The following is a 22448-nucleotide window of genomic DNA, read 5'->3' on the forward strand; positions in this document are numbered from 1 at the left end:
CAGTCGGCGACATCACTTGCCCGGAGACCTTAAAGTAGTAGTTCCACTTGCTCTGCAAGAGCTTCGGATTTTGTGGAGCGATGGGTGATGTGAACAGAGGGTCCTTGGTTCAAGGCGAGGGATGGAAGCTATACTGTTACACACACAACCAAGTAAAACATGCTGTATAGCAGGGATCAACGAGCTGATTTTCTTGAGCGTATGGTAGTGGTGCCAGAGCATAATTATAAAATTGGCCGCAAGAAACCAACAGATTTGACAAAAACTATAATTTAGAATGTATTTGTATATGATCACACCTCTATTATGTGTGAGAATACTTTGGAACAGATTTCCAAAATATAAAATGACGTGGAACTGATTGCCTGGTGTTTTTAGTCATGTCCAACGAAACAAATTGGGCGCCAAATAAAACCACAACATGACTGGTTCATAAACACGGTCTGCTCACAAATTATGGTTTACAAAATGTCATTTTTATTCATGTTACATAGGTGTTACATAACATCAGGGCATTAAACATTCTCACAAAGGTTTGGGGGCTACAATCAATGATTAGCAAAAACACTAGTGGTCTCAATCTCTAATGACAATCACTGGACAAACCAAACACCCTCTGACAGGTGCACAAACCTGCAAAGAAAAGTACTGAACAAAAACGGGACTCTGTATGCAATATTGATTCCCCATTCCAGTGTACAGTGAAAAAAAATAAAGGGGCATGCATGCACTTATTCTATTTTTTTTTTGTCTTAAAGTACCAACTTTTTATTGTCAGACATGCTACAAAGTAACACATTGAGGTGAATAATATAACTAGGAAGGAGTGTTTTGTAACCGTGGAGGGAGAGACCTTGTTACAAGAGCCCATGGATAGGACTTGCTCTGTTGACAGTTAACATCCCAAATAGCACCCTAATTCCTTCAATAGTGCACTACTTTACTTTAGTCCACAGCCCTAGGGGCCCTGGTCAAAAGTAGTGCACTATAAAGGTGATAGGGATGCAACCACTGGTTGGATAGCCCCCACAGATTCATAAAATACAGGTTTCAGGAGTATTCAAGTTACCAGACAATTTGCATCCCAAATAGCACCCCATTACCTTTCATGGTGCATTACGTTTGATGAGGGCTCTGGTCAATACTAATGCATTATAAAAAGGAATAGGGTGCCATTTGGGATAAACCCAATATGTCAGGTTGGCTTTCATGGGCCAGCAGATGTTGACAGATGCAACTACCTAGCAACCTTTTTGGAAGACCAACACACAGGGGGACAGTGGAGGCAGCCAGAATTCCTGTCAAATTTGGGTCAGCTTGACATACCTTTCCCTCCCCACCATATGCCCAGGCTGCACGATACTTGCCGTTTGCAAATGGCCTTTCAAAATTCAGAAAACCGATCTTTCTGGACACATACATCCTATATTGTCATGTTGAACAGACAGTTAAAGTGAAGCAAATATTTTTTTAAAGCAGAAACTGCACATTAGGAAGGCGGGGACAAGCAAACTGAGGCATGGCGATAATATTATTTACTTAATTGAGCTTTTCTTCATACCAAAAAGCAGAGTCGTGGTGAAAACTAAAATGATTCATGTCACACACACACACACTGCAGCTCCATTGTACGACAGGCATTCATTACTAGAATCATTTCAAGTGGAACAATAAGGAATGAAGGTGTAAAAATGATTGTTTTCCTCATTTTTTTTGTTGTATTTCTTGGCGAGGGTTGACAGGGAGCATCTCAGTTCTCTCCATCTCCAGCCTCTGGCTCATCTGCTGCATTGTCAGACGTCCATAGCTGAAACACACAAGACAAAATACCATTAGACTGACAAGCATCACAGATATCCAAAAGACCCTGCTGGAGTGAAGTCAGACAAAATGTACTGACTGTACCGTAAATCACTTTGGAATCAAGTGTCTACTAAATGGTAAACAGTGCATTCGAAAAGTATTCAGACCCCTTCACTTTTTCCCCAATTGTTGTTACAGCCACATCTAAAATTGATAAAAATGTTTTTCTCCATCACAATACCCCATAATGAAAAAGCAAAAATAGGTTTAGAATCTCTCCAATTTCTTAAAAATAAATATGTACATGTACGTAAGTATTCAGACTCTTTACATTGTTGAAGCACCTTTGGCATTGATTACAGCCACGAGTCTTCTTGGGTTTGACTCTACAAGCTTGACACACCTGTATTTGGGGAGTTTCTTCCATTCTTCTCTGCAGATCCTCTCAAGCTTCGTCAGGTTGGATGGTGAGCATCACTGCACAGCTATTTTCGGGCCTCTCCAGAGGCTGTTTGATCAGGTCTAGACAATTCAAGGACATTCAGAGACTTGTCCCGAAGCCACTCCTGCATGGTCTTGGCTGTGTGCTTAGGGTCGTTGTCCTGTTGCAAGGTGAACCTTCGCCCCAGTCTGAGGTCCTGAGTGCTCTGGAGCAGGTCTTCATCAAGGATCCCGCTGTACTTTTACTTCATTCATCTTTTGCTCGATCCTGACGAGTATCCCAGTCTCGACAGCAAAAAATAATAAAAACCATCCCAACAGCATGATGCTGCCACCACCATGATTCACAGTAGGGACGGTGCCAGGTTTCCTCCAGACATGACACTTGGCATTCAGGCCAAAGAGTGCAATCTCTGTTTCATCAGACCAGAGAATCTTGTTTCTCATGGTCTGAGAGTCCTTTAGGTGCCTTCTGGCAAACTCCAAGCGGGCTGTCATGTGCCTTTTACTGAGGAGTGGCTTCCGTCTGGCCACTCTACCATAAAGGCCTGATTGGCAGAGTGCTGCAGAGATGGTTGTCCTTCTGGAAGGTTCTCCCATCTCCACAGAGGAACTCTGGAGCTCTGTCAGAGGGACCATCGAGATCTTGGTCACCTCCCTGACTAAGGCCCTTCTCCCCCGATTGTCAAGTTTGGCCAGATGGCCAGCTCTAGGAAGAGTCTTGGTGGATCGAAACTTCTATTTAAGAATGGAGGCCTCTGTGTTCTTGGGGACCTTCAATGCTGCAGAAATATTTTGGTACCCTTCCCCAGATCTGTGCCTCAACACAATCCTGTCTCGGAGTTCAACGGACAATTCCTTCGACCTCACAGCTTGGTTTTTGCCCTGACCTGCACTGTCAACTGTGGGACCTTACATAGACGTGTGTGCGTTTCCAAATCATGTCCAACCAATTGAAATTACCACAGGTGGACTCCAAGTTGTAGAAAGATCAAGAATGAGCAATGGAAACAGACTGCAGCCTGAGCTAAATTTCAAGTCTCATAGCAAAGGGTCTGAAAAATCCATTTTCGCTTTGTGTGTAAATTGAGGGGAAAAATGTCATCCATTTTAGAATAAGGCTGTAACGTAACAAAATGTGGAAAATATGAAGGGGTCTGAAAACTTTCCGAATGCACTGTGTGTAATATTTATATATATATATATAAAAAATACCTATGCTCCACTTGGTTCAAATCCTTATATCATAGCTTAGCTTGTCACTCACAAAATGGCACTGGCTCCTGCTTGCCATTAAAATACTGAAATGAAATGCACATACACTAGACTGGGTTGCAGTCACAGTGGGTGTATGGTGTGTGTGGGATGTGTTGATGAAGCGACCAATCCCGCGGCTCAGTGGAGGGAGGTCAGAGGATACTTACTGTGAGGTTGTCTCTAAGCAACTGCATGATGAGGGTACTGTCTTTGTACGAGTCTTCGCTCAGCGTGTCGAGCTCGGCGATGGCATCGTCGAAGGCCTGCGAACACACAAATAACAATGGTTGATATGCATATGAACAGGGAGATGAGGCAAAGATAGAGATGGACAGGAGAGAGATGGCACATAATGCAGCTGTGTGTGTACACTGAGTAAACAAAACATTAAGAACACCTTTCTTATATTGAGTTGCAGCCCCCCTCCCCATTTGCCCTCGGAACAGCCGCAATTCGTCGGCGGATGGACTCTACAAAGGTGTCGAAAGCGTTCCACAGGGATGCCGGCCCATGTTGACTCCACAGTTGTGTCAAGTTGGTTGGATGTATTTTAGGTGCTAGACCATGCTTGATACAGAGGAAACTGTTGAGCGTGAAAAACCCAGCAGTGTTGCAGTTCTTGACACATTCAAACCAGTTCAAAATGCACTTTTTTTTACGCGTTTGTCTTGACAATTCACCCTCTGAATGGCACACATACAGCCATGTTGTAATTGTCTCAAGGCTTGAATTTTTTTTAACCAGCCTCCTCAGCTTCATCTACACTGATTGAAGTGGATTTAACTAGTGCCATCAATAAGGGTCATTTGTGTGGGCTGCTGTGTTGTCTCATCATCCCTACCTGTTTGGCCAGTGAGCAGGCCTTCTCTGGAGAGTTGAGGATCTCGTAGAAGAAGACAGAGAAGTTGAGGGCCAGGCCCAGACGGATGGGATGTGTGGGCTGCATCTCCTTCTTGCTGATGTCAAACGCCTCCTGGTAGGAGTCTTGAGAGTTGGATATCGTCTCTGTGGAAAGGGGAGGAACCATTGAGATAGACAATGTTTTAGAGTTGGAGCTCTATGTCCCAAATGGCACCCTATTCCTTATATAGTACACTCTAAGGCACATAGGGTCAAAATAAGTGCTCTATTAAAGGGAATAGGGTGCCATTTGGGACAGAACCAGTCTTTCATAACAAAATTGAAATATTACTCCTCTAGGTAGGCCTATCCATCATTGCTGCAAATGGGGTCACTTTCCTTTCCCTGGTCTGGCCACTGTAAGCATTCCTGAAAGCTAGGCTACATGAGGTAATGGGCTTATAAATATCCTTTGTTGAGCACCGGAGCTACATTACCGACGACAGGACGGTGGTAGGCCTGATCACCAACGACGAGACAGCCTATATAGGGAGGTCAAAAAGACCTGGCAGTGTGGTGCCAGGACAACAACCTCTCCTTCAACATCAAGACAAAGTCGCAGATCGTGGATTACAGGAAACAGAGGGCTGAGCACGCCTCCATTCACATAGACGGAGAAGGTTGAGAGCTTCCTCAGTGTCCACATCACTAATGATCTACTATGGTCCACACACACCAACACAGTTGTGAAGAGGGCACGACAACACCCCTTACCCCTCAGTAGGCTGAAAAGATTTGGCATGGGCCCTCAGATCCTCAAGAAGTTATACAGCTGCACTATCGAGAGCACCTTGACTGGCTGCATTAATGCTTGGCATGTCAACTGCTTGGCATCCAACCACAAGGCGCTTCAGAGAATAGTGCTTACGGACCAGTACATTACTGGGACCGAGCTCCCTGCCATCCAGGACTTTTATACCGGGCGCTGTCAAAAAGAAAATTGTCAGACCCCAGCCACACGTCAGACTGTTCTGTCTATTACCGCACAGCACCAAGTCTGGAACCAACAGGAACCTGAACAGCTTCTACCCCAAAGCCATAAGACTAATAAATAGTTAACCAAATAACTACCTGGACTATCTATTTATCTGCGTTGACCCTTTTTGCACTGGCCACATATGCTGCTGCTACTGAGTATTATCAGTCACTTTATTCCAAGTTATATGTACATATCTACCTCAAATTCTCTTGTACCCCTGCACATCGACTCGGCTATATACACACAGGGTAGCAGTACCAAGTTATCGTTACTCATGGTTTATTATTAATGCGTTTTACTCTATTTCTCTATAACAAATGGAAGGGCCTGTAAATTAGGTGTAGACTAAATGAAATTTGGTTGTTTACCAAGCATGTGATGAATAAAATCTGATTTTGATTTGAATAGTGCTATGGCATTTTCTAAGAACAACAATATAACAAATAATCTCTGGATATGTTACATGTGGATCAAGTTGCAAAGTCCCTGGCCTGGTTGCCAAAATAAGCCAGCAAGCGTTAGGCTACTAACTAACAAGGCCTACATTTCAACATCCTCCCTCCCCTGTTCAAACCTCAGTTGGGGCGGTGCTGTAAGGGGAAAACCATGACAGTAATTCTGTGCAGTCTCGTGTTCAGTGGCTGAGGCTTGCCAGGGAGGAGGCGGCTGGCAGATAGGGCTCTCACTGGAGGGGGAAGGCATGGCAGGAGGAAAAGAGAGAGAGGGAGGCAAGGAGGGGAAAGAAGTATGGAGGGAGGGAGGGTAATCATGGATGGATGAGATAGGGAGACATGGGAGAGGGACGAGGGAGGGAAAGAACCCCGCATTGGCAGGGAGGGAACATTCATATACCCATCACCACGTTCACAGCCCAAACTCACTCAGCCTGCATTAAACCAACAAGCTTGCATCCCCTGGAGCGAGAAGTCTGGATGGAGCTCCAGACATACACATTTGCTAGATGAGTTTGTTTTGAGATCAATGCGAGAGCTGCATGTAACCACTTGTGCACATTTGTTCATATTCTTTGTTAGTGAGTTTTTAGCCCAGTTACAGCTAATTTCTCATCAGCAATGGGGGAGGGGTTGCTTCCTACAAGAACACAAAATGTGCATTTCTAGCCATCTTTGGAAAGCAAGTCAGGTAAAGAGCTTCTTTTTTTTTAGGTCTTAAAACCCAATCCCTCAACAATAGGCAGAGGGTAGCATCATTTGTCTGAGTCGCTGAAATAATGGCATGGGAATAATAATGAATTTTATTTTGTAAAGTGGTCTCTTGAATCAAACAACATTTTCAGTCAGCTTGTCTGAAGGACAAGTGGACAAAACAAACAGGTTAATGTAAATCCCTCCATGTTTTTTTTAAAAGTCTCATGAATGTAGGCCTACATTGAAAACCACACATTGGCTGAATGATAAAAACAGCTTTTTAAAATGTTTTGGGATACACTTTCTCCATTGTTTTTTTTTTTTAATGGTAGGCCACTGATAGGCCTACTTTACAATAAAAAAAAGCCACAGTAGTCTACTTGGCCACTGTTCTAACTAACTTAAAAGCAGGTATAGCCTTAGTGGTCACAGTAAACGCGTGGCAGAAGACGCAGAGAATTTTCACAGTTCTAAAGTACGTGCAGCCGGCCCCGAAATTTGCTTAGTGCCGAAGAATGATAAAACATTTGCTTGGTAGCCTACAAAATATTGCTAAATAACCACCAAATACTTTGTGTCTTTAAAATAATTCCTTCCAGGACTTAATTAATGGCATCCTGTCAGTGATGACAGATCTAAAATTAATACAACCATTGCACATTAAATAAGAAATATATTAAAAAGCAATGAGGCTGATGCAACCGATGAGACCATTCAGCTTAAAAATGTTGATCAAGTTTTATTTCTTCATATTATAAGATCAACAATGTGCACATGGCTGTAGGCTACACAGGAATGTTCCAAACTGCAATTAGCGGGAACACTGTTCTCAAAAGCACACCACCTGCGTGAGCAGTTTCATGTGACAGATGAAACCGTTAGAAGTCAAGACCGGAGCTCTAAAGACGCATCAATTCGCACAAGAAAAAGTCAATTGGCATATTAGGTGTTTATAATATAATTCCCTCAACATTTATATGGCTACTTTGAAACAAGGTAAGACATGCTTCATAAAATATAAAAAACATCTAGGTTTTAAACAATTCCGTTCATGGTAAACGGTTTAAAAATGCTGAGCACCTCCACCCGCCTTGAATCAGAGCGGTGTGCAACAGGCACAGTCCTTCACTCTCAGTCTTGTGACCATTTGATCTGAACGAACCGTGCCTCGACTATGTCGACAGAATCAAGCCTCTAAACGTTCATTACTATTTGTCAAAACATGACTGCCGTTTAGTCTAACTTTATGCAACTGGAAGTCTCATTAAAAGGTGAAGCTACATTTTCTGCCACCTCCTTCATGTCAGCATCGGTTTGGACACGAGGCTGTAGCAAATATGCATATCACCTACACATTGACATAAGCTTTATTGATGTATATTAAAAATAGATTAGTAATTGTTAGTGATTTTTTGTGGCCATTGTCCTGTAGAAAAACAAATGATAGTGGGACTAAGCGCAAACCAGATGGGATGGCGTATCGCTGTAGAAACAGCGTCACCAGCAAAGCACCCCCACACTTCACAGTGGGAACCACACATGCAGAGCTCTGTTCACATACTTCGTGTCTCACAAAGACAGTGGTTGGAACCAAAAACCTCACATTTGGACTCATCACGCATTAAGGACACTTCTATCGGTCTAATGTCCATTGCTCATGTCTCTTGGCACAAGCAAGTCTCTTCTTATTGGTGTCCTTTAGATAGAGGTTTATTTGCCATGAAGGCCTGATTCACGCAGCCCCCTCTGAACAGTTGATGTTGAAATGTGTGTTACTTTAACTCTGAAGCATTTATTTGAGCTGCAATTTCTGAGGCTGGTAACTAATGAACTTATCCTCTGCTGCAGAGGTAACTCTGGGTCTTCCTTTCCTGTGGTGGTCCTCATGAGAGCCAGTTTCCTCATGGCGCTTGATGGTTTTTGCAACTGCACTTGAAGAAACTTTCAAAGTTCTTGAAATTTTCCAGATTGCCTGTCCTTCATGTTAAAGTCATGGACTGTCGTTTCTCTTTGTTATTTGAGCTGTTCTTGCCATAATATGGACTTAGTCTTTTACCAAATAGGGCCATCTTCTGTATACCACCCCTACCTTGTCACAACTGATTGGATCAAACGTATTAAGGAAAGAAATTCCACAAATTAACAAGACACACCTGTTAATTGAAATGCATTCCAGGTGACTACCTCATGAAGCTGGTTGAGAAAATGCCAAGAATGTGCAAAGCTGTCAAGGCAAAGGGTGGCTACTTTGAATAATCTCAAATTTATTTTGATTAGTTTAACACTTTTTGGTTACTACATAATTCCGTATGTGTATTTCATAGTTGATGTCTTCACTAATATTCTACAATGTAGAAAATGGTAAAAAATGAAGAAAAACACTTGAATGAGTCGGTGTCCAAACGTTTGACTGGTACTAATATAGGGAGAGACAGCGAGGCCAGTTGGAGCCAGCAGCCCAATAACTCCTGAGAGTAGATTTGAGTCCCAAATGACCCTCTATTCCCAATATAGTGCACTACTTTTGACCAAAACCCATGACTGTAGTGCACCTTATAGGGAATATGAGGCCATTTGGGTCATGGTCCAAAGTAGTGCACTATGTAGGGAACAGGGTGCCATATGGGACATAGACTGGAGACCCACTTACCCTTTTTGTCGTCTCCAGAGGCCACCTCAGCCAGGTATCTGTAGTAGTCTCCCTTCATCTTCAAATAGAACACTTTGCTCTCCGCATTAGGGGCATTTTCAATCAAATATTTGCTCAGCAGCCCCTGAGGGAGAAAACAGACAGGAGGAGAGTTCATTTAAATGTTACAAATTCCATGGGCATGTCCCAAATGGCACCCTATGCACTACTTTATAGGGATGCATCCTATCACAAATAGCTAGATCTTTTTTGTAACACCCATAAATGTGTGATGACTCCATTTGGCTTCATTCCATCTCATTAAAAACACCCTAATGTGCCTGCCTGGCTGTCTCCCACAAAAACACGATGGAAGATGTGAGTTTTGTGCAACAACAAAACAGGATGTAGTAACTTTACTTTGATGCATCATTCGATTAGTTGAGGCATGAAAATCAGAGCATCTACAGTGGCATGCCTTAACTTCAGTTGCAAAAAGGGGCATCTCACTTTCGATCCCCATCAGTCATCCAAGCTGTACTCAATGGCTTCACCGTTGCCTCAATTTGTTGTGGGTGTAACACAAAAACAGGTTGTGGTGGCATTCACATAACACCGGTACGAAACAATGAGCACTCTACAGCCAGCTTCCTGTGTGAGCCAAACGCCTCTCCACTTCCTTTTAAGGGCAAGCTGCTAACAGCCGAAGAAAATAGTCCTGCCTAGAGACCACGTGTGACAGGTAGCCTGGTCCAACATGTTTGTGTCCTTGTCTCCTCCATTGCCGTCATTGGCACGTCAAACTTGTTTCACGTGGCAATGAGTGAGAGTTGGCATGGCAGCACAAACGCTGGCTCTAAGACTACACGTGTGGCATGGTAACAGCTAACCAGTTGCCTGCTCCCTGCGGAGGTCAGGAGTTCCACATGGAGGCCACTGTTAAGCCTAAAGGAAGGAGGGAGGAAATACAAAGGAGGTTTAATCTGGGTCCAGAGGGAACACTGGCCTGAACCCGGATAACTCAGTGAAAGATGCTGAGGCATAGATATAACCCAGTGGAAGGCTTGAGTGAAGGTGATACCATCCACAAGCTGCCGTTCATGCTGGCTCTCTAATACCCGATTATGAGCTCGGCATGGGCTGACGACAACCTGAGCGAGAGGCACTTACAGGCAACTATACTCTGCCCTACCAACTGTTCAGTGAGATGACATAATACTGCTATAGATATGGACAGCCAGAGGGGAGAGTACAGCTTAACTGCTGCTTGTTCTGAGAATTCACTTGCTTAAACACACACACACACACACACACACACACACACACACACACGTTTCAGCCGAGCAGCCAACCCAGGAACAGGGTTGGACCGGCCACCATTTCCTCTGCGTGGTATCACCACCAACATGGAGAAAGGGGCACTCCTGTATCCTCAGCAGCCACAGCAGTTTGTGGGTGTTAGTAGCAGGCTAGTGAAGCAGAGGTCCCTCTCCTCACAGGCTCAAGGCATGATTTAGTACCGCTGACCATTTTACCAAGCAAAAATAAAAACCTCAATCCAGCATGACAGTTATAGTGAAGAGCGTACTTGTAGATCCCTCAAACGAACATGAAGGGTCAAGAATTATATAGACCACTTCTCTGCCTTCATCCACTATGGGTGAGTTCCAAAGGACACCCAATTTCCCATTTAGTGCACCACATTTGGTCAGGACCTATAGGACTCTGGTCAAAAGTAGTGCACTATGTAGGGAATAAGGTGCCATTTGGGTCATCCCTAGTGGGAGGATGGGAATCAGGACAGAAGATCCCTTTTCTGCACCTGTCGTCGGCAGCAACCTTGTCACCTCACAACATGTGCTCAGACATTCAGCATGTGTATCAAATGGTACCCTATATAGTGCACTACTTTTAAACAAGGGCCCTATGGGTAGTGCACTATAGGATGCCATTTTAGACATCCATTTAAAAAAGACAGATAGCAAAAAGAGCTGGGCCCTGTCATGTCCCTAACCCTAGGCTAGCTTTCTCTTCACCACAAAAAGTTAGCCACTGGGGCTATTTTACCACACACACACCGATGCAGGGACTGGTTTGAGTTTACTTTACCTTCCATAAAAATGTATTTCAATGTTAGGTTTGTTAAATGTGATACGCAACTCTGGCGTGTTTGTCAGTTATAGTTTACGCCGTTTCTTACATGAGTCACACAAAGCCCTGCCCCGTCACTCAAGGAGAGAGCAGTTGCTCAACGACAGTCACAAGCATTTTGTTTATGTTCACTTTGCACTATGGTCAGATGGACACAATGTTGGTGACAGAATGCTTATGGAAAGCAGCATAACTACACTACTAGTGTGTGGCGTCTTACTATATGCAAACTACTGTTTGCTACTTTCTTTTCTTAGCAGGGTGTTTCTAAATTAGATGATTGTGGACTTCAGGAAACAGCAGAGGGAACACCCCCTATCCACATCGATGGAACAGTAGTGGAGAGGGTAGCAAGTTAAGTTCCTCGGCGTACACATCACAGACAAACTGAATTGGTCCACCCACACAGACAGCATCGTGAAGAAGGCGCAGCAGCGCCTCTTCAACCTCAGGAGGCTGAAGAAATTCATCTTGTCACCAAAAGCACAAAAACTTTACAGATTCACAATCGAGAGCATCCTGGCGGGCTGTATCACCGCCTGGTACGGCAACTGCTCCGCCCACAACCGTAAGGCTCTCCAGAGGGCAGTGAGGTCTGCACAACGCATCACCGGGGGCAAACTACCTGCCCTCCAGGACACCTACACCACCCGATGTTACAGGAAGGCCATAAAGATCATCAAGGACAACAACCACCCGAGCCACTGCCTGTTCACCCCGCTATCATCCAGAAGGCGAGGTCAGTACAGGTGCATCAAAGCTGGGACCGAGAGACTGAAAAACAGCTTCTATCTCAAGGCCATCAGACTGTTAAACAGCCACCACTAACATTGACTCAACTCCAGCCACTTTAATAAAATATATCACTAGCCACTTTAAACAATGCTACCTAATATAATGTTTACATACCCTACATTATTCATCTCATATGTATACGTATATACTGTACTCTATATCATCTACTGCATCTTTATGTAATACATGCATCACTAGCCACTTTAACTATGCCACTTTGTTTACACTCATCTCATATGTATATACTGTACTCGATACCATCTACTGTATCTTGCCTAGGCTGCTCTGTACCATCACTCATTCATATATCTTTATGTACATATTCTTTATCCCCCTACACTTGTGTGTATAAGACAGTAGTTTTAGAATTGTTAGATTACTTGTTGGTTATTACTGCATTGTCGGAACTAGAAGCACAAGCATTTCGCTACACTCGCATTAACATCTGCTAACCATGTGTGTGACAAATAAAATTTGATTTGAAATAAAAATTGAGCAACAATAAAATAACAGTAGCGAGGCTATATACAGGGGGTACCGCTACAGAGTCAATGTGCGGGGTTAGTCAAGGTAATATGTACATGTAGAGTTATTAAAAAAGTGACGATGCATAGATAAACAGAGTAGCAGCAGGGTCAAAGGGGGAGGTGGGGGCAATGCAAATAGTTTGGGTAGCCATTTCATTAGATGTTCAGCAGTCTTATAGCTTGGGGGTAGAAGCTGTTTAGAAGCCTCTTGGACCTAGACTTGGCACTCCGGTATCACTTGCCGTGCTGTAGCAGAGAGAAGTCTATGACGGGTGACAGGAGCCTTTTACAATTTTTAGGACCTTCCTGACACTGCCTGGTATATAGGTCCTGGGTGGCAGGAAGCTTGGCACCAGTGATGTACGGTGCAGTACGCACTGCCGAGCAGTTGCCATACCAGGTAGTGATACAACCAGTCAGGATGCTCGATGGTCCAGCTGTAGAACCTTCTGCGTATCGGAGGACCCATGTCAAATCTTTTCAGTCTCCTGAGGGATAGGTTTTGTCATTCCCTCTTCACAACTGTCTTGGCATTCTTGGACCATGTTAGTTTGTTAGGGGCATTCTCAGTCCTTTTCCTGTAGTCCACAAGCAACTCCTTTGTTTTGATCACGCTGAGGGAGAGGTTGTTGTCCTGCCACCACACGGCCAGGTCTCTGACCACCTCCCTATAACCTGCCGCGTCAGTGAGCAGGCCCACAACTGTTGTGTCATCTGCAAACTTGGTGTTGGAGTCGTGCCTGGCCATGCAGTCATGAGTAAACAGGGAGTACAGGAGGGGACTGAGCATGCACCCCTGAGGGGCCCCTGTGTTGAGAATCAGCATGGCGGATGTGTGTTGTTACCTACCCTTATCCTGGAAGTCCAGGACACAGTTGCAGAGGGAGGTGTTTAGTCCCAGGGTCCTTAGCTTAGTGATGAGCTTTGAGGGCACTATGGTGATGAACGCTGAGCTGTAGTCAATGAACAGCATTCTCACATAGATGTTCCTTTTGTCCAGGTGGGAAAGGGCAGTGTGGAGTGCAATAGAACCTGCATCATTTGTGAATCTGTTGGGGCGGTATGCAAATTGGAGTGGGTCTAGGGTTTCTGGGATAATGGTGTTAATGTTAGCCATGACCAGCCTTTCAAAGCAATTCTTGATGAGAGTGCTACGGGTCAGTAGTCATTTAGGCAGGTTATCTTAGTGTTCTTGGGTACAGGGACTATGGTGGTCTGCTTGAAACATGTCTGTATTACGGACAGGGGTTGAAACAGTCAGTGAAAACACTTGCCAGTTGATCAGCGCATGCTCGAAGTACACGTGTTTATTTACAGTGAATCCAGAAGAAAAACAACAGTACTGCCATCCAAACTACACATTAAGGGGACAGCTTAAAAAACAATGCTGCCCCATCAACAGCTCAAACCAAAATGGTTCCTCCCTTGAACTGAAAGAGACTCCTTTTGTAGGGGAAGACCCTCCCATCAGAACATACCCAGCACTAATTAATTAAGCAATTACCTTCATCAAAGCCTACATTTTCCACTCAGCTAAACATAATGAATTATATACATTGCAACACATCTCATGATACAATAAACCAATAACACATTTACAAAATCCCATCCCTGCTGACATGGAGTCTTCCAATATGCCCATTCACATGAACGAGCCAGTCGGGACAGGCACTACAAAGCCAGCCCGATTACCGTAGCTCTGGTCCTTATCCCAGCATACCCGGAAGCTACAGAGACAGAGGAACAGAACCAAACAACGCACTCATCCATAACATTGACAAGTACAATAAATGTTGCTTTAATTAAACATGAAAGCTTGTCTGTATATTCTTTATACCATAAACTGTTACTGACTTTATACCATAAACTGTTACTGACTTTATACCATAAACTGTTACTCACAGATAGGCTACTTAAGAACAACTTCTCATTTACAACTGCGACCTGGACAAGCAAGCAAAGCAGTGTGACAAACACAGTTACACATGGAATAAACAAACATACAGTCAATAACACAATAGAGAAAAAGTCTATATACAGTGTGTGTAAATGAAGTAAGATAAGGCCATAGTGGCGAAATAAATACAATTTAGCAATTAAACACTGGAGTGATAGATGTGCAAGTAGAGATACTGGGGTGCAAAGGAGCAAAAAATTAACAGTATGGTGATGAGGTAGTTGGATGGGCTTTTTACAAGTATTGTGATCTGTGAGCTTCTCTGACAGCTGGTGCTTAAAGAAGAATTGGCTTTGGGGGTGACCAGTGAAATATACCTGCTGGAGCGCGTGCTGCTATGGTGACCAGTGAGCTGAGATAAGGCAGGGCTTTACCTAGTAAAGACTTGTAGATGACCTGGAGCCAGTGGGTTTGGCGACGAATATGAAGCGAGGGCCAGCCAACGAGAGCATACAGGTCGCAGTGGTGGGTAGTATATGGGGCTTTGGTGACGAAACGGATGGCACTGTTAGCTGAATAGAGTGTTGGAGGCTATTTTGTAAATTACATCACCGAAGTTAAGGATTGATAGGATAGTCAGCTTTATGAGGGTGTGTTTGACAGCATGAGTTAAGGATGCATTGTTGCGAAATAGGATGCAGATTCTAGATTTAATTTTGGATTGGAGATGCTTAATGTGAGTCTACAGTCTAACCAGACACCTAGGTATTTGTAGATACAATAAAGTGTGAAATGTCTGTACTAAAATAGTGAAGTTAACAATGTTGGTCAACAACCAAGATAACGGAGCTGATAACGGAGCAGGGAGGCAGATGAGTCAACAGGTTCCGCACATTTTTATATGGCTCTTGTATCTCTGCAGCAGATATATAGTAAGCAATATGTTTGTAAAATCAAATTGCAATTCAATCGCATTATCGAATCGCAGTGAGATCAAATTGTGAGGTCCCGGCAAATCCCAGCCCTACTATCCATGGTGGTCAGATCAAACGAACAGCATGCACGATGATCACAAGAGAAGTAGGCCTATATGGTAAAGAAGGTTATTGGTACCATACACAATAATACTGAGACTCCAGTATATCAGCAGCTGTAATCATTCTGCATAGTTATCCATCACCCGAGTGGCACAGCAGTCTAAGGCACTGCTTCTCAGTGCCAGAGGCTTTCACTACAGACCCTGGTTCGATTCCAGACTATCACAACTGCCGTGATTGGGAGTCCCATCGGGTGGCACACAATTTGCCCAGCGTCATCCGGGTTAGGCTTTGGCCGGGAAGGCTGTCATGGTAAATAGGAATGTTCTTAACTGACTTGCCTAGTAAAATAAAGGTAAAATCAAATCAAACTTTGGTTGAGTTTGTAAGAGTTCATAAGCTTACCGTAGGTTACACAAATGACCTACAATAATCAAGACAGAGGGCCACTGGAGAGTGTAGGGTACTAGCCCAGGCACCCCATGTAGCCTGGGCTAGTACCCTACACTAGCCTAGGCACCCCATGTAGAGGGCACTGGCCCAGAGGGGCCCCGTAAAGCAGGGCGCTTTAACAGATGGCCAGTGCAGAATTAGAGCACCCAGATGTGGCTCAGTGTGCGCGCTAGCTCAGTGCTGAGCCTGCCACACCACCCTCAATGGACATCCGTCTATCAGGGTCACAGCTTCCTATACAGGAAGTGACAGCAGGATAATTCCATATGTGTAGTTTATTTTTAAAGGAGAGTTCCACTTAACCATACGAGGCTATTGGACAGGCATAGATCTAGAAGGGAGACTGGGATTGAACCCTGGTCCTCGTGGGGAGGAGTGTACGCATGGCTTGTGCCCCGAGGGTCACCCACTTGATCAAGGCTCTGCACGCCATGTGTGTAGGTTAAGTTCAGGATCTGTGTGGACGAGAGCTTGGCTTGCGTAAATCAAAGGGTGTTGAGTAGAGGATGGACCCATCTGGAATACTAATGAGCGGCTTTAATCCACCAGAGTGATTGATCTAAGCCTGATCTACAAGAGACAATATAAGTGAGCTTTTCCTCCATCACCAAACATCTAGCTAATGTACAATAAGTGTGTCTGGACAACTGTAAAAGCCACATGTGCTCAGGACTCGTGTGCCTGTCTACCATGCTATACGTTAAATGTTTCAGACACAGCCTGTTGAATGAAGTCACTGCCACACAAGTCCCCCTTTTGACAGGAAACCACTCTTCCTCGGTGTCAAGGATGTGCATTAGGTTCTGTATCAAACTAGCCTGGCTTTTGGAACCGATCCATCCCCTTTCCTTTGAGGCCCAGGTCAGCATTCCAAACGACATATTCCCCATAGGGCCCTGGTCAAAAGTAGAGAACTATATAGGGGATAGGGTGCCATTAGGGACGCAGACCCCGATGTGAAGGACACCTCACTGTTCGGAGGGATAAACTGAACAATACAGTTAGACGTCGTGCAAACATCTCTTAATCTGCCAACAGCACTAATATCGCTGCCCTATTTAGAGTAAGGTGGCTACATACATTCTTTAGAGACACGGTTATTGTGCTGGTTGAGTAGTTAACACTAGAGAATAGATTAAAGCTGAATACAGTGAGCCCACGGGAAGGTCATGAACTACCAATGAGAAACTAAATCTTGGTTTTACGCATTGGGCAAGTATGTCAAGAACGCCAAATAAACACTGACAAAAGGTGGCGAGGGCCGATACTTAAAATAAATAAACACAAGTGATACTGGCAAGAGCAGAGTGGAATTAAGAGTAAATTAGCCTTGTTTGACATTTAGCCCATAGCCTCTGTACAATTTGGATGTCAAGCAGCAGTATTTGTTAAAGTGGATGAACACTAGGGGCTGTGACATGTAATCTGTGAGAGATTACAGGTGCTGTCTTTCACCATGGCCACACCTACTCAAACCCTACAGCCAGGTGCAACAATACACTTTCCCATAGTGACAGTAGATGGGACACTGGGAGCAAACAGGTCAGGTAACTTCCAGCTAACACACGTTATGGGGTCTCAAATGGCACCCTATTCCATATTTAGTGCACTACTTTAGACCAGGGCCCTACGGGCTGCCATTTCAGATGCAACCATGGCCTTCTGTTGAACAAAGAACTGAGGGACAGCAAAGGCCACAGGATCCACCAGATAGGGTTGGGGGATATGACCAGCCCATGACAGCCAAACTTAGTTGATCCCCAAAATAGTGTTCCCTACTACATGGGAAGGAAGGTGTGTGCTTAAAATTAGTTCAGTTCCACAGGAAATGCATGAAACAACCATCCTGTACAAAAGCAAAAATAAAATGGCCTTGGATTGAAAAAAAGATGGGGGGGCACACATTCTCAAAATGTAGTAGTAACAGAATTATTACAGCGCTGTCAGACATTTGCCAATATTATCAGTAGCAGAGGTCCAACTCAACAACAAAAAAATGTTTTACGCGTCATCATATCTAGATGCTGTAACATCTCCACTGGAGGCCCAGTTCACTGGCTGCTGCTCTGCCTTATTGATCTGGCATATCAAACTCAAGCAGACAATCAAACTAAACCACACAAGTCTGCCAAGTAAAAGTAGAGCCCCTTACGTGAACATTTGCCATAGCCTTTGACTCAGAATGTCTGACTGTTCTGTTGACAACACTAATAAACTATTCAGTGAAATTTAAAGGAGGAAAGACAGAGGTGCTGCCTGCCTTACGACACATTATTGAATGGGTGCAGCAGTGGAAAGGGGACTTGCCACTTCACCACTGTGGCTCAGAATCAATTGGGGCAGACTTTCTGCATAGTTTCAGATAAACGTCACAAATAGAAGCATTGCAATGTCAAAGTCCATGAATGAGGGACTTATGACAGCGCCATTGTGCACTACTAGTAAATAGATTTTCATACAGAGAGGGGGATACCACTACTCAGTCAACCGAATCACCATTTCATTCCCCAAGAAAAGGAGCGGATGACAGCTTATTTTGCTTTTCAGTTTCTCAAATCAAGAGCGCATTGGTAATTGTATGAATCCTGTTGTGTTAAGCTACCATCTATCCAAGTTGGTGCCGCCCTCAGCCTCACAGAAACAGTGTGTTGGTGATTCTATCAATCAAGCTTTTTATAACACAAGTGACCCCGTTTGCTGCTTGTGCTGAGCCTACAGGCTGAGATGGTTTATTGCTGTCGTCACCGAATATCTGTCCTCAATTTACAGCAGAGAAGATGAACGAGGTAAATCAAATGTGGCTCTCTCAAAGCCATGCATGCCCATACTGGCTAGAAGAAATACATTAACTCACCAATACATCGTTGCAGATGTCTCGTAACTCTGTCTCCACCTTCTCCCGGTACTCCTTGACCATCTGAAGCTTCTTGTCGCTGCCCTCTGTCTTCTGCTCGATGGCGGAGATGACCCGCCATGCAGACCTCCGGGCCCCGACAACATTCTTGTAGGCGACCGAGAGAAGGTTCCTCTCCTCGCATGACAGCTCTGCACCCTTCTCCGTTACCTCTTTCATGGACGAAGCCATGTCGTCGTAACGCTCCGCCTGCTCGGCCAGCTTGGCTTTCTGAATCAGCTCCGTTTTATCCATGTTTATGAGTTATCGTATGTTCAAACTGTCGCTTGCAGTTTCAAAGAAAGTCCGAAGATGTGAGAAGGGGACAACGGTGTGGGGACAGATCGTGTATAACGATAGTTATAATCTTTGGGCAGGTGGGTGGAGGTACAGGTATGTTATCCAGACACCTGGGGAAGAAAATTTGATTGTTTAGGATGGTCAATGCATGCACACCTTGAGAGGCCGTTTGGTTGGCTAGCTAGTCAACTCAGTTCACCTGTAACAAAAATAAATCAATTCAATAACTTGTTAAGATAACATTAGCTAGCTGGGATGCCAAACTGCCTTGCCTAGGAGATGGGAAACGCCTTTTAAATTGTACTAATGCCCATTGTGTAAGTTGCCCATGAGTCGTCAATGGGCCGCACGGTGCAATCTGGACGATTCTGAGCTCTCATTCAATGAGTCAATTGGGCACTAGCTCAAAAACCCAACATTAGCATGAATTTCATGAATAAGTACAACAATGCAAATCTTTTCTGAGATGTGAGAATTAACTTGCTCTCTATAATATTGTATAGATTTGGAATAACCACATTATGTACTTTCGAGGAAAATGGGAAGGTTTCGCGACTGAGAAGGGATTGCGCAATGGTTAGTTTAGCACCCGCGTTACGCACCATTTCACGATTGGTCGACAGTCTGCTGGGTGGGGCATTATACGTTTCTTCATACATTTCCCAATGGGATATTTTATCTCCTCCATTCTCTAATATCTCTGATTATACCATAATGAACACGGAGCCAGAGGTCTCACCGGATGTATAAATCTGAATCATCTGGTTGGAATTTCCATTCCACAACAAATATGGTGAAGAGAGGAAGATCAGTGGCCGGCAGTGTTACGAATAGACTGCACCAAGTTATGTATATAATGTTTTTTTCTGATTTCAAACTATTGTTAACAACACACTAAACAGAGCAGGCATTCCCTAAAGGAAATAGGCATACTAGAACGTGCCAAAAGGATTTCACTAACTCCTGCTTGGCTCTGCCCAACTCCTTGCCTGTTCACGCCACTATGCTTAATTTGCTCCCATTGAAAACGACACAGGTGAACCATCTTGGGTTAGTTATAAATATATTTGGATATACCTTAACTTCTCTGCTAGTTAGCTAAAGTAACATACATAAGGGAAGTTCACGAGGGGCGCAGCAGTCTAAGGCACTGCATCTCAGTACTAGGGGCGTCACTACAGACCCTGGTTCAATCTCGGGCTGTATCACAACCGGCCGTCATCGGGAGTCCCTTTGGGCGGCGCACAATTGGCCCAGCGTCGTCCGGGTTAGGCCGGGGTAGGCCGTCATTGTAAAATAAGAATGAGTTCCTAACTGACTTACCTAGTTAAATACAAAAAGGTACAAAAATAAAAACGCATTTACCACTTGACTAGCAAACATTAGACAGTTAATGGTTGGAGGACTGATATGTTGTAACTCAAGACTTGTTCAAGAGTTAACATCCTAGCCGCTACAACTGCTGCTATCTCGTTAAAAGCAAGTGTGTTGGTTTCGCTATGGTTTGCCCCGTGTTGTTTTGCCCTGACAAGCGAATGCTAACTAGCTTGCTTGACTAACCCCGCGCGACACAGAATGAATCGTTTTTATGAAGCTCCACTGCACTGGCGACCAAACGACATCGTATACTAACTATCCATAGACAGTTTACATTTCCTTACAAAATTAGAACAATCGAACTTCATGTTAAATGTAATAACCTACACATTAATTTCCAAGATTCAAAGAAAAAAAATGTTAATATATTTCCCCAACCTTTACCTGGTTCCAATCCGCCACTCCGAGTAAATACCTTACGAAGATATTCGGGCAGGGAACTAATCTATGCCTTCAACCAAATCAGACCAACGGGCGTGTCTAACAAAACCGTAGCCCAATGAGAACCCGTCTTTGAGACGGATCAACCAACACTGTTAAAAACAAGAATCAATAGGATGATAGCGCGGGGGAAGAGGCGGGCTTTGAGGCCACGGGGTTTCCTCAAATTAAAGCAAGGGAGAAGACGTCATCATTACCATGGATATCTAACACTTTTCCACATCACATATGCCGCGTTCAAAACAACTGGGAACTCGGAAAAATACGAAGTCAAATCATGACGTCAGTGATTTTCAGGTCGGAAAGTTGGAGCTCTAGAAAGAGGTCCGAGTTCCCGAGTTGGAATTCCGAGGTGGATGACCATTCAAATGGATTTTTCCAGTTGGAGCTCGTTTTTTCCGAATTCCCAGTTGTTTTGAACGCACTGAAGTCCGAAATCGGAGATTTCCGAGTTCCCAGTTCCGAGTTTCCAGTTGTTTTGAACCCAGCAAAACGCACACACAACAACACACAAACAGTATCAGTAGGCCGCTAGTGGGTGTGGCAGGGGGAAATGATACACACAGTTTTGCAATAAACTTTGCATTTAACATGTAATTGATGGATGTATCAGCCTATTCTGTTTTTCCCAAAAGTGTGACCACCTAGGATTAAATAATAAGCTATTACAAGGTTTATGAATCAGTACACTTGTTTTATTTGCTTCGGATAGATTTAGATTGCCTATAGTCATCATGGGGTAAGGAAATAGTTATTCATGGGGAACTGGTCAAAAGTAGTGGACCATGTAGGGAATAGGGTATGACTTCTCTTTGGCAGCTGGAAATGAACACATTAGGATGATCAGTAGCATTAAATGTAGAATATTTAACAAAAGTAATTGTGAGCACTTTGATGATATTTCATGGGAAAATGTTTATAATCAAGTCGATGCAGAGTCTGCTTACCAGACTTTTCTCACATCTTTCAATTCTGTATTTCACCACTGCTTTCCCGTAGTTAAACCACAGAGAGCAGTAGAAGGGTTGTGGAAACCTTGGTTTACAAAAAAATCCCTGTCCCCTGAATTCTGCAAATTACAAAAAGTATTTAGAACAAATTTACTCACCTACTTTGGATATCCCCAAAATTATATTTTACTAACAAATTTCAAGAATCCTTAAAATAATATGAAGTCATCTTGGAAAATCTTCAATCAACTGTTTAAGAAAAGGCATCTACAGTAGAACTATTCCATCTAAATTTACTGTTCGAAATAAGATCTACAGTGACACCGATGTTATTTCATGTGAATTTAATAACTTTTTTGTGAATGTTGGTTACTCTCTGTCAAATATATTTTTAAAAACGGATGGAAATCCCTTGGATTACATTAAGGGACATTTGGTGTATAAGAGAATGTTCAAACATGTAAATCAAC

General features: G+C 43.7%; 1 protein-coding gene across 2 annotated transcripts; it reads right to left on the reverse strand.

Annotated features, from left to right (window-relative positions):
- Nucleotides 1-454: 454 nt before the first annotated feature.
- LOC112249985 (14-3-3 protein zeta) lies at nucleotides 455-21118 on the reverse strand. 2 transcript variants are annotated; one of them, XM_024419766.2, is made up of 6 exons: nucleotides 20972-21118; nucleotides 18872-19320; nucleotides 9179-9302; nucleotides 4343-4506; nucleotides 3669-3764; nucleotides 455-1807 (listed from the first exon to the last, which is right to left on the reverse strand). In XM_024419766.2, the coding sequence occupies exons 2-6, from the start codon at nucleotides 19163-19165 to the stop codon at nucleotides 1751-1753; spliced, it is 735 nt and encodes a 244-aa protein (XP_024275534.1). In that variant the 5' UTR covers nucleotides 19166-19320; nucleotides 20972-21118; the 3' UTR covers nucleotides 455-1750. The 2 variants fall into 2 exon arrangements, with proteins under 2 accessions (XP_024275534.1, XP_024275535.1); XM_024419767.2 differs by having other exon boundaries at nucleotides 20966-21089.
- Between the last annotated feature and the right edge of the window lie 1330 nt (nucleotides 21119-22448).

The sequence above is a fragment of the Oncorhynchus tshawytscha genome, linkage group LG05 (genome assembly GCF_018296145.1).
Source record: "Oncorhynchus tshawytscha isolate Ot180627B linkage group LG05, Otsh_v2.0, whole genome shotgun sequence".
Lineage (NCBI taxonomy): Eukaryota > Metazoa > Chordata > Actinopteri > Salmoniformes > Salmonidae > Oncorhynchus > Oncorhynchus tshawytscha.